This window comes from Meles meles, chromosome 5, assembly GCF_922984935.1.
Source record: "Meles meles chromosome 5, mMelMel3.1 paternal haplotype, whole genome shotgun sequence".
Classification (NCBI taxonomy): domain Eukaryota; kingdom Metazoa; phylum Chordata; class Mammalia; order Carnivora; family Mustelidae; genus Meles; species Meles meles.
The window spans coordinates 2,760,181-2,772,329 of record NC_060070.1 but is presented as its reverse complement, the minus strand read 5'-3'; the positions used below and the strand labels follow the sequence as shown (position 1 = coordinate 2,772,329).

Below are 12,149 nucleotides of genomic sequence, written 5' to 3'. Positions count from 1 at the left end.
GGAACGTGCGCTTGCGACTTGCTTTTCTCTCCTCCTCCCCAGAACTCGCAGCTCTCCAGATGTGAACCAAATGACACTCACGGCTGGGAGGGACACAGCGGTCACTGCACGCTGGTGACGGCATCTGAGCCAGTGCCCGTCCGGCCCAGCCCCCGGGGCCTCAGACCTCAGAATGCGACTTCCCACACCGTCCTGTTGATTCCGTTTCCCTTACACCGATGTCCTTTGTCCGGAGACACAGACGCACTGAGAACCTGAGCTTTGACTTGTGCCCTCGCCGGAGCAGGTTTCGTCTCCAGCAAGTTCCCACCACACGCTCTGCGATCCCAGCGCATCTGCGGACGTCATCAGAGCTCTACTTCGTAAAGAAAAGGTGGTCGAGGAGCAGAAACAGCCCCAACCGGCGAACCGAGGGGCTCGGAAGGCAGCCAGGTCTATGTCCTCCGTCCTCGTGGCTGGCGGTCCTCCCACCGCGGCCAACAAACACATTTGCCGTGACCGTAACCGGCCAGGAGTCACGGGACAGCTCAACAAAGAGATTTTGCCAGAATAACGTATTTTCCCCCTCAGAACCAACAGGACAGAATAATACTCATTTCCTTCAAAGCGGAAAATGCCCACCTTCAGGCTGAGAAAGTTCACTTTCAGGGCCGACGGCTGAAAAATGAGTTCAGCACGGCAGCGCAGGTGAAGTCCCGTCAGGAAATTATTATCACGAAGAACGTCCTTCTCGCAGGAAGCCCTTCCTGGTGGCAGAGGACGGCCCAGGGCAAGGGGACAGGCCTGCACTGGGAGCCGGGGCGCGGGCCGAGCCTTTGGGCCCCCCGGCAGCTTCTAGTCCTTCTCAGCAACGAACGCCGCGGTAGCCGCAGACCCTGGGCCGGAGGAAGACGGGATTCTTCCTAGCCAGACGGCAGTTACCGTCCGGCCTCCCTCCTTACTCCTGCATGCAACCCGACCACCCAAATCGGGACAGGAAAAGCCCAAACGCATCTTGAGGATCACGGAGAGGAGCAGAGCTGAGAACAGCTGACGCTGACTTCGCCGTGAAGGTACTTCCCGCGTCAGCAACACGGCGGCAGGCACTCGCACGGCATCGCCCCGTTCTAAGTAGGAGGACGCGGGGACAGGACAGGCTCCCCATGGCGACACCGCACGCAGAGGTGAAGCAGGACAGGCTCCATGGCCCAGGTGTGTGTCCCGATCCCAGTATCAGGGTCGTCTCCCTTGGGGGGTGACGGATTCTCGTGTAGACCCCCACCCAGACCGACCGACTCAGAACCTCGGGGGTGGCCCCCGATTCCAGCCGGGGCCACGCTTGGGAGCCACTGTTCCTGGGGCAGCAGTCCCTACTTGCCGACGGACTAACCAGGGGATGGACCCGGGGCTGTCTTCATTCCTGGTCTCCTGCTCGGGGCCAGGCTTGCGGTCATGGAGCCTCCTCCCTGATGACCCGAACGGGGCGTCCACTTCCGACTCGCGGTGCTCGGAGCGCTTTACATGGAACTGCTCCGGGGACAACGCCGTGTTGAGTGACGAATGCGGAGTTACGGAAGAAGGGGAACATTCACAGAGGGTCCCTCATCAGCAGGAGGCAAGCCGGTCGCCCGCCAGGCGGGAGAAGGTGCTGGAACACGAGGGCAGCCGGTGGGGGCGGGGAGCTCGTCACACCCTCCTCCCCGCCCAGCAGTTGACACTTCCCTCACGACTGCCGTGCCTCCTCCGTAAAGAAAGGGGGCGGGCGACGGCGACTGCACACTGCGGTGAAGCCGACACGGAGCCGTCAGACCATCATCCTTCTGGCGAGGTACTTGGAATCTCACTGACAACAAATCCCTCCCGCACGCACGACTGTCCCCGTGTTTTTGAGAAACAATCTGGAGTTTCAGGACGATCTCGACCCGTCCTTCGCCCCCTTCTATCAAACTCCTCACGCTCTCGCTCTGGGGGCTTGTCTGTACGTTCGGGTGTGGCTGGCGGGTGGGGAGCATCATGGCCACGGTCACCGGTCACCGGCGTTCCTTGTCTCTCCCAGCTCCGCAGGTGACTCATCAGCCAGCACCAGCCCACGTGAAGGTGGAGAGATCGGGAGACGGCGGGCTCGTGGAGGGCAGAGGTGACAGCATCCAGCCGATTTCAGCCGTGCTCTGAGCCGAGCCTCTTTCGTGCGTGAGGAAGGGGGAGGCTCAGCGAGCCGCGGCACCCTCTCCCCGCGGCGCACGCAGACACCTGCTCCTTCCTGCACGTCCTCGGTCCTCCCGTGATGTGTCCAAGGACCACCCACCCGAGGCACTGCATTGCAAACGTTTATAGTCTCTTTCTTAAACTTTTAAATTTGAATTCAATTAATTAACATACACGGTATTACTAGCTTCAGAGGCAGAGATCAGTGACCGTCAGTTGCCCAGAACGCCCAGGGCTCATCACATCACCTGTCCTCCCAGATGCCCATCACCCAGTTTCCCCGTCCCCCCTGCCCAACAACCCTGTTTGTTTCCTTTGATGAAGAGCCTCATGGTTTCTCTCTCTCTGATCTCATCTTGTTTTATTTTTTCCTTTCTTCCCCTATAGTCCTCTGTTTTCTAAAATTCCACATATCAGTGAGATCTTATCATGGTCTCTTTCTCTGATTGACTTTTTCGCTCAGCGTAACACCCTCTAGTTCCATCCACATCGTCGCAAATGGCAAGATTTTTTTTTTGATGGCCGAGTAGTAATCCATTGTATGTATATGCCACCGTTTAATTTTCTCTCTTTTTAAAAAAGATTTTATTTATTTATCTGACAGAGATCACAAGTAGGCAGAGAGGCAGAGAGAGAGAGGAGGAAGCAGGCTCCCCACTGAGCAGAGAGCCCGATGCGGGGCTCGATCCCAGGACCCCAGGATCATGACCTGAGCCTAAAGCAGAGGCTTTAACCCACTGAGCCATCCAGGCGCCCCTATTTCTCTTAAGAAAATAAATCTCCATCACATTTCTGGAAAAAAAAATCTATTCTTTTGTGGGGGACCATTCTGGAGAGCAGAAGCAGTAATGATGTCCAATAATGTGTGGTTTAAAACACAGCTTTGAAAGGAGCACAAGGACGTGCGGAATCGTCCTCCTCTTTTATGCGCACACGGCTCATTCTCACATGTGAAAACAATTTTACATCATCAAGCACAGGGTCCAGAGTATTTTACAAATATCTTGACATTAGAAAAAGTCAAACATGTTTTATTTCTGTTGAGAACTTAAAATACAGAGCATAGGGAAGAAAATAAAAGCCATCGGTTACCCTCGAGACTGTCCTCATGTGGCCCGTTTCCTACGAGCAGGACATGTCCCTCCTTGTGGCCACATGCGCACGGACCTGTACTGACCGGGAGGCTCGTGCGTTCAAAACTATGACGCATTCTGCAGACGCCACGTTCCATCCCGTCTGGCCCGTGTGACGCGGGCTCCAGGGCACTTTCTGAAGCACACCGGGTTGGCTCACAAACAAATGTGCAATCACTTAGTGATTCACCGAGCTGGTGTGCCTGGCACGAGCCAAGAGGTCAAGGTCAGCGCTGACGGAGTGCCGGCTGAGCCCGGGTTAGACGGAGCGACGTCTGGCTCCTTGGTTGACGCTGGGCAGGGCATGGCCGCGGATTCCCTGACCGCGGTTCTGACGTCCCTCCTACTTTTCCTTCCCTCTCCTCCCAGGGCAGGGGACGGTGAGGTCGTATTTGAGGGGAAGAAGGGACGGTTGCGATTAAAGGGAAAAGGAACCCTTTAAGGTCCCATCCTTGAACAACCGCCTTTGGAAGGACACTTGCTCTCTTTGGAATACCTAGGATGCGTAAGTCTGCATTTATTTGGTTCACGAACTCCTGGCCTGGATTTCGTGTTTCGTATCATCAGCCAAGGGTAAGGGACTGTGTGCAGAGAACAATATGGTCTTTGCATTGCTAGCTGGAAGGTACTGCTGAGCACCTTGTCTTAAGACCTAAAAAGTCAGACGCCGCCCTGACATCTTTGAGCCCCACAGAGCCCAGAGGCCCAGCTGCCAGCGCCGCCGGCTCCCCCGCACTGTTGGCCACGGGGCTGCGAGCCAGGACTGGGGCTCTCGGCTGCAGCGTCACTCTGACCTTGTCTAGTGCTTACCCCTCCCTGGGGGCGGGGGTGGCCAGCGCTAGAATCGGGTGCTCCTGATCCTAAAACCCAGCCAAGGGGACCCCAGGGAAGTGCCAGAGCCGTGAATCACGTTTTTTTGGAAACTGAGCGATGCGGTCTCCCTGAGGACTCAGGCTGCGCTGTGGCCCACGGCATGCGGGGGAACGGTATCCACGCAACGTGGCTTTCTCCCTGAACGTTGAGGCAGTGTCCCGGGGCGGGTGGAATGTGCGGGGAGACGTTTGTCCTCTTACCGTCAGCAGAGAGAAACGCGTCTGACACGCTCCTTTACAGACCGCTTCAGAAGTCACGCGAAACCAGACCGAACGTGTATTTAGGCGAGCGGCCGGCAGAGCACAGACCACAGCAGCGCGTCTCAAACAGGGCCGGCCCCGCGAGGTGCTCACCTTTCAAGGTAGCTTTCTTCAGCACCTTCATGGCGTACAGCTGCCCGGCGTCCGAGCCCTTGGTCTTCCGCACCAGGAACACCTGGCAAAGAGAGCAGCGACATCAGAGGTTGGCGGAAGGCGGCGGCCTCGGCCTTACTGGAATGGACAGGGCGACACACGGGGGAGTTTGGGGAACAATCCAGTGAAACAAGGAGTTCCTCCGGCATCTGAGCTGCCCGCACCAACGTCGTCTAATTGACCGCAACTCTGTGACGGACAGAGTCACGTGTGCGTGTGAAGAGTGGTTTGCTTCGGTACCACTTTCTCCTAAACGTTCTCTGTCAGGGGGAACACCACCCTTCCGGGACAGACAGACAAACACCGGTTGTTCAGAAACGCAAATGATACTCAGAAATTTCAAGGCAGATCCTTCGGTTTGTTCCAAACACCCCGCTGTAAACCCCCGCTGGGAGGGCCACCCGAGAGTCCCTGCCTCTCACACGGAGGACACTCTGATGCTCAAGACAAACTCAGTTCTCTTACTTTCAGCTTTCTTCACCCAAAATTTAGCTTCGAGCAGAGTTAAATTTATATAGTTTCTTTCTTCTTCTTCCTCTTCTGTCTAATAGAGTTAGTTTCTAAATGGCTCTTAGAGACGCTCGTGTGGACCTGACAACATTCGGAAGCACATTTTGAGCTACAACACTGAGGAAAACCAAAAAGAGAACGGCGAGCTTGGGGTCATAGACAACGACTGTTGAACACGACGAGTAAAACACACACCACGGGGCGCTGACGAGACGCCAACATGCACCGGCAGGAGAGAGACGGCCACGGGGACCACGCCTGCTACCAGCGGAGGGGCCACCGCAGGGGTCACGGGGACCCACTCCCTGCCCTAAATGTCTGCCTCATGAGGCTTCACGGAGCCGGAGACCTGCCACTGCCCATGCCTCTGGGGACGCAGCACCACTAGTGTGGCCGGCGGGCGGGGCGACGGGGTGGCCCACGGTGGGACAGAGACCCGTGTGGGGCCGGCGGGCGGGGCTGCAGGTCGCTCGGGGGACAGAGACCTGCGCGTGGGGTTTGCTCTTTCACAGCTTCCCCCTCGTGGGGGAGAGTGAAGGGGAAGAGGATGGCGGAGGGCAGGGTGCTCAGAGTGAGGACCTCCCTTCCTCACAGGACCCCGCTCGGTGTCTGCTCTGGGACCTGGAAGACACGACGTCCCGGCACGGGAACGCGGGCTCAGGGAGTCTGTCCTCGGTTCGCCGCGTGCTCTCCAGCCCCGGAGGCGGCTCCTCACCCGGAGCGTCCTGGCCGGGGGACAGCTCCTGCCCAGCTCCTTCCCAGCCGCTGCTGGCACTCGGGTCACAGACCGGGGTCAATGCCAAGGACACCGGCCTCCCCGCGCGGACACCAATGAGGGCAAGAGGGACAAGCCGGTCGCACTGGTGCTGCCTCCCGGAATGAGGGCCAGGCAGCCACGGACAGTGAGAAGCAGGTTCCCCCGTTCCTCTGGATTTGGACGACTATGCCACTGAGCGTTACTATTTAACCTTGGGGGACGCGTGACATGTCTACACTTATCGGCTGGACGAAGCCGGCTGTGGTGCAGGTCCCCGGGGAGAAGTCTGGGGTCTCACGGCCACACAGGGTGAGACGCAAGCCTCTGCAGACAGGGGCTCGGCATGGGCCGTCCTGCCGGGGATGAGCCTGCCGGTGGGCGGGGACAGCTGCCCCAGCCGTGGTCAGGAGGCCGGGCTGTGCAGAGAAACACTCCAGTGCCCGACGTGTTACGTCCTCTGACTCATGGAAGTCATGGGCCCTGCAGTGTGTCTGTACACGCTCTGGTCCCCTCAGGTGTCCAAGCTGTCCCCAGGCTGATGCGGGCGCGCGGACAGAGGGGAGCAGCCAGGATCCGCGTGTTGGGCAGCAAGCCCGTGAGCAGGTGGGAGAGGCTGGGGGCCCCCGAGGGGCCTGGGCATCCGTGCCCAGCACCCCAGAAAGAAAGCTGTGCCCCAAAAGGCACGGGGCTGAGGGACAGGGGTGTCTGTGGCGGGAAGGGGCTGTTGGCTAAACAGTGACTCTAGCCGAGGGGGAGTATGGCCTCTGGGCACAGAACACTGCAAAGCTGGACCAAAACACTCTACCTGAGCCCCGGCCCTGGTGCCGAGGACAGCCGTGCGGGCCGCGGGCCGAGCCAGCCTGGGCCTCCGAGTCACCGTGTGGAGAAGCCGCCGCGGTTCCTTGCTCAAGCCCTCGGTGCACCTCCGCTGGGGGCCGCGCACCTACCGACGCTCACAGGGAAGCCCACCGGTCAGCCCCAAGACGGGCGTTCTCAGAGGACCGGTAACGGCATCAAAGCCTCCCTTCCAACATGTGCAAGAGTGAAGCGAAGCCGTCTTTTCTGCTTGCGTTTTCATCCCTTTGTCTACCTCTTCCCCCGCAAGGTAAGGAGGGGTGCGTGGCGCACACGGGGAACACGCCTGAGAGCGCACATATGAGCTCAAGGACTCGCGGAGACCCGTTCCGCCCGAGGCTGCAGTGGTCCTCGGGGTCCACCATCCATCAAGAGTAGCGGAAATGATGTCAAATTCTGCGTGAAGCGTTGCTCATAAAACCATTTTCTTTTGTATTTCAGGCTTTCAAAAATGAGACGATTGATGGCGAGGCTGTTTATACACACATCATTGAAAGAGCGCGGCCACTTCTGGAAAGAGCTGGAAGAAACTCCGTTCACGTCGTGCTCGCGAAGCCCGCATGCGCCGGGCCGTGGGGTATGACCACAACCGCAGCGGGACGGACCCCTGGGTAAGCAGGGCCGGACGGGAGGTAAACAGAGCCTTGAGGGCACAACCACGGTGCCATCAGTGCCACAGTGAACATGTCACGCGTGAGAAGACGGGCTCACGAGCCACAAGTGGCCACTCCTGACCGCCGCCCCGTGCCGCTGCCTCTGGGGCTGGACGCGCATCGTTCAGGAACACGTCGTTGCAGTGAGATAAGGTCTGGATAATCCCAGTAATTTCAGCACCTACAGCGGCCGACCTTCCGTCTCTAACCCAGCTCTAACGGGCTCCCCGGTGCGTTCCCACTGCTTCTTTAGCGGCTCAGCATGTAACAGGCAAGGACATTGCTTGGGGACACACAGAGACAGACCCTGTGTCATTCTACATCACCCCACAACTTCAGGTGTCATTGTAATCAGCAAAACCACTGCCTGATTCAGCAAACTTCTCGGCCCTCAGAGCCGCAGCGTCGCAGTGGGTTGGCAGTGCTCTCCCACACAGGAGCCGGCGGGGCGGCGGTCGCGCACCTGCAGAGGATGCCACCGGATGCCGGATCTTTCCTCCAAAGGAAGACATTCAAACACCCATTCTTGGGTGCTACCAACGAAGTGACAGGAAAGCAAGGGCATGTTTTTGTTTGGGTTGATCCCGTCTCAGAAAGTGGGAATTGTCATCTGCCTATCTCTCCCCTGAATATTTTAAAGGAAAGAATGTTCCCACACCGACCCCGGGCGTTTACCCGGGGAACACCAAGGAACAGGCAAAGAGATGGGAAGGAGGGCGACGGCGTCACTTTAGGACTCTCCGGGGGGCTCCAACCCTCTCCTGCCTGCAGACTCTCAAGGAGCACCTGGTCTGCACCAGGCGCCCGGCACCGGGACACACTGTGCCACATCTTCCAGAGTTTCACTGTTTTCCCGATTCCACGCTTCAGTCTCTGCGAGGACAAGGCTGTTCCTCCCGTCCAAGCTGCTTCCTTTGCTCTCTGGACACCCTGGAAGTCATGGTGGCCTGACAAACGACTAACGACCAGACATGTTCTCCATTATTCCCAGCAAACTGCTCTGGCAAACGGATTATTTTGCTTCCCACACTTTGCAGGACTGACTTGGAGAGAAGAGCTCGCGCTACTCTCCGTGGGGTCCTGCGTGGGGCCCACAAGCCCCCGCCGTCCCTCCGAGAGATGCCACCAATAGGGAGTCATGCTCTGGGGTGTGGGGCTGCTTTCGTCTGCGGACCGGTCCTCTGCTGCACAAGCAGAACACAGCCGCCGAGGGAGGTCCGTCAGGGCCCCTGCCGTGGGCGGGATGGCAAAGGTCCCGGGACGAGCCGCCGCTGGAAGCATCAGTGCGAAGGCAAGCAGCAGACACAGCATTTATTCCTTCCTGCATCTCCAGCGTCTGCAGTCACCGCCCAGAGGCAAGACAGAACGGAGGGGCCGGTGACAGGTGAACGGAGGGAACCCAGTGACAGGAGAATACAGCCCAGGGACACTGAGCTCCAGATCAACTCTGGCTCTTTGCTCCTGGGAGCAGAGGCAAGAAGGGAACTCTGAGCCGGAGCTTTCTGCAGAATGAGAACATTTAGCTTTGTCTTACATTTCTTTTCTAGAGGGCAAAAGCAGGACGGCCCTGCATCAGGACGTACAGTGTTTATTTAGGGGTGAAGAATAAAACACTGTGCAGTGTCAGAACATGGGGGTCCCCCTCTGGTTATTAATCTTGCTTCTATAAAACATTCCCGACAGACAGCACTGCGTGGACTAAGAGAATTTCTACCTGCGCCTCTCTAGCGCCTGATGTTGGCTCCAAGCATCCCAGGGCACTTCCGAGAGGTTTCCGGCATCCTGCCCGTTTGGTCAGCAGCCCTCGTCCGCCGGGAGCTCTGGTCTTCACTCCCAGGCCGGGGGGCCCCACACACGAGCTGTGAATTAGGTCATGAGCGGAGGCTAGAACACCCGTACACGTGGCCACGGCCTCTTCCTCTTAGCTCCCGTGCTCGTGGTTACCTGCCACGCCGTGCGCAGACCGGCTCCATGCGTGTGAACGAGCAGGTGTGCGGAAGGCTGGGCAGGACGGCACGGAGCGTGACAAGGGCGGCCGTTCCACGGCTCCACCAAACACCATTCGCTATTTCACTTGTTTGCCAAAGAATGGTCTTTTAAAGCAGATTCAAAATTTGAAATTGGGAGGGAACTGGAAAAAGCCTTTTCTCCCTTCCTCTGGAACCCTGGTCTGGGAGGAGGGCATTTTCAAGGGCAGCTTCTGTCCTGGTGAGTTTCTGGACAGACCCCTCGAGCCCCAGATGCATGGCTCCATCGAGCTCAGAGACATCGATCCGTGGTTCTCCCAAGCGCCTGGAGCCGGGGATGGTGGGCGGCGTCCACGGCGAGGTCAGAGGGACCAATCATAAGACAGTGCCCGCCGTGACCCACGCCTGGACCGCTCGGTGGAGAATGCGCCCCAGAAACAGTCCCTGGGGAGTGTCTGTGAGTTTGATTGCCTCCGTTCTGAAATCCTAGCTCTTTAAGAAAGAACGACGCCTTCTCTTTTCTGACATTTCTAACGAAGGCCGGACACTCCATTTCCACACCCGCTGGCTCTGCTGTGTGCTTTCAGTAACGCTCCCTGGCTGTGAGAGACCGAGACTTCATTCCCTGCTTCCCGATCACCTTACGGCCCACACTACACAGCCATTTTTTCAGGACACGAAACTCTGAATGTGGGGAATCGGGTGTGGCTCAAAGCAACTGTATTTGTGGACGACTGAGTGGACACTGCTCCTCCCCACGCTACTGTACGAAGGCGGAAAAGAAAACAGAAAGACAGTCCACCTTCCATGAAGGCCAAAAGATAAGCTTTGCAAGCAACCCAGCTTTCATGGTCTGAAGAGACTTTGCAGAGCATCGTTAATGCGTTATTTGTTGTGCATGAAACCAACACGCACCAGATCGCATCGTGACACAAAGTCCTCTGAAGAATGGGCCGATCTGGCGAATGTCCGCGTTCCCTGCAAAACGACACTTGGAAAGCCGGTCGCTGCCCTGCCTGCACCTCAGGGAGGGGCTGTACCATTTTTCTTGGGCCCCAGTATTCCAGAAATCACGCCGTCAGGGTCTCCGGATTTCTCACTGTTGCACGGGGACGCAGAGGACCCAGTGCTGTGCTGGGAGGACTCACGCAGCCGTCACTGGAGATGCCTGCGGTCCGCCGAACTGGAACATGGCCTGAGTGAAGCGCTGCCCACTTCTCAGTCCTGGGAGGGACCAGCCTCACCACACCTTGACGGTGACACAAAGGGCACGATTCTGTGTGCAGAGACAGCTGAGGCGACGGCTGGATGGCTCATGCCGTCCCCACTGTGCAGAGAGGGAAACTGAGGCTCGAGAGAGTCTGCACAGCTGAGACCCAGGGCAAGGAGAGGAGGCTGGCGGCGAGGCCCAGCCTTCCCAACTCCCGGGTGCCAGTCACGCACCAGCGCGAAGGGCGCCGCTTTCTTCCTTCTGGTCAAATCTGCTCTCGGGGAGGCACGGCCTCAAGGTCCAGAACTCTCCTCACCGTGGGGATGAGGAGACGCCCAGGAGGTCCGAGGAGAGGGGCGTGTGGGGCATTCCCAGGGGCCCGCACAGTCGTGGTTCACACAGCCCCGCACGAGTTGTAACCATGCAACGCGCGTGGGTGGCCGTGCACACGGGACTCGCAGGCGGGGGCTGTCCGTGAGCCTCACCCCCTCGGCCTCAGGGTCACGGCGCTGTGTTCAGGAGCCGGCTCGGCCGGCGCTCGCCCTGACATTCAAGTGCTTTCCGCCCTGGGACGGGGGACCTGCCACAGTGCGCGAGCCCCGCTCAGACGGAATCGAAGCTCCGGCTTACCTTTCCGTAAGATCCTTGTCCTAAAACTTTGAGCAGTTCAAACTGGGAAGGGTCGGCCTTCTCGAAGCCTTCCTTCACATGGTGGCTGATGTCGATCTCCTTGACGGTACCCTCCTCCTGCAAGAGAACAGAGGCACGCAGTGAGTACCCAACCCGCGGTTCCTCCCGGCGCACCGCTTCTGCCCTACACTGAAGTTACGGCGTGCTGGCTAAGGTTACGGATTTTGAGGACTGCGGTGAAGGCAGGAAGATCTCTTCTCGACCCTCAAGGTCGTCCAGCCGGACTGAGGACTGTTTACATGAGACCGATTAATAGGAGAAAAAAAATCAAAGTATCATTCCGTGTGCACAGAGGGTCAATGACAATGCCGAGACCTAGACAGATGACCAGACGAGCTGTGTTTTTTAAGATTTTATTTATTTGAGAGAGCGAGCGAGCACAGACAGAGGGGAGGGGTAGAGGAAGAGGGAGCAGCAGGCGCCTTGCTGGGCGGGGAGCCCGATGGGGACTCGATCCCCGGACGCTGGGACGATGACGGGAGCCGAAGGCGGACGCAGCGTCGACCAAGCCCCCTGCGCCCCGGGTTTTTATTCTTTACAGACAACACACTTGCCGGGAATCGGCGAGACGGAGAAGGCTTGACTTTGGGAGCGTCTGTTAATGAGGAATCGAAAGAGGATTTGCGCTGGGGCAGAGAACCAGGACAAAGTAGCAAAGGCTCCTTTCTCTAGGGACGGACAGTCTTAGTTCCTGTTGACGGGTGGCACCCTCCACAGGGCAGGCATACCGTGACCCGTGTGCCATCACAGAGCTCCACAGCGTCGTCCTTACGTGTGCCGATCTTGGGAAGCAGCCAGGGAGCCGGTACTACGTTCTTCTCCGCATGGGTGTTTGTCCTTAGGTCTCATCTCAAGGACTCCAGAGGCTCTCCATGAAATCCATCCTGCATTAACAGTTTGGGCC

The 12,149-nt window shown here is 58.2% G+C and overlaps 1 protein-coding gene across 3 annotated transcripts in view; it reads right to left on the bottom strand.

Annotated features, from left to right (window-relative positions):
* The window catches only part of RPS6KA2 (ribosomal protein S6 kinase A2), a 308,891-nt gene that overhangs the window by 69,166 nt on the left and 227,576 nt on the right, over window positions 1-12,149 (bottom strand). For all 3 annotated transcript variants that reach the window (XM_046005543.1, XM_046005545.1, XM_046005544.1), the window contains 2 exons: window positions 11,186-11,302; window positions 4,544-4,625 (listed from right to left, as the gene is read on the bottom strand). In XM_046005543.1, the coding sequence (XP_045861499.1) occupies window positions 4,544-4,625; window positions 11,186-11,302 (199 nt within the window). The remainder of the gene's footprint in view (window positions 1-4,543; window positions 4,626-11,185; window positions 11,303-12,149) is intronic.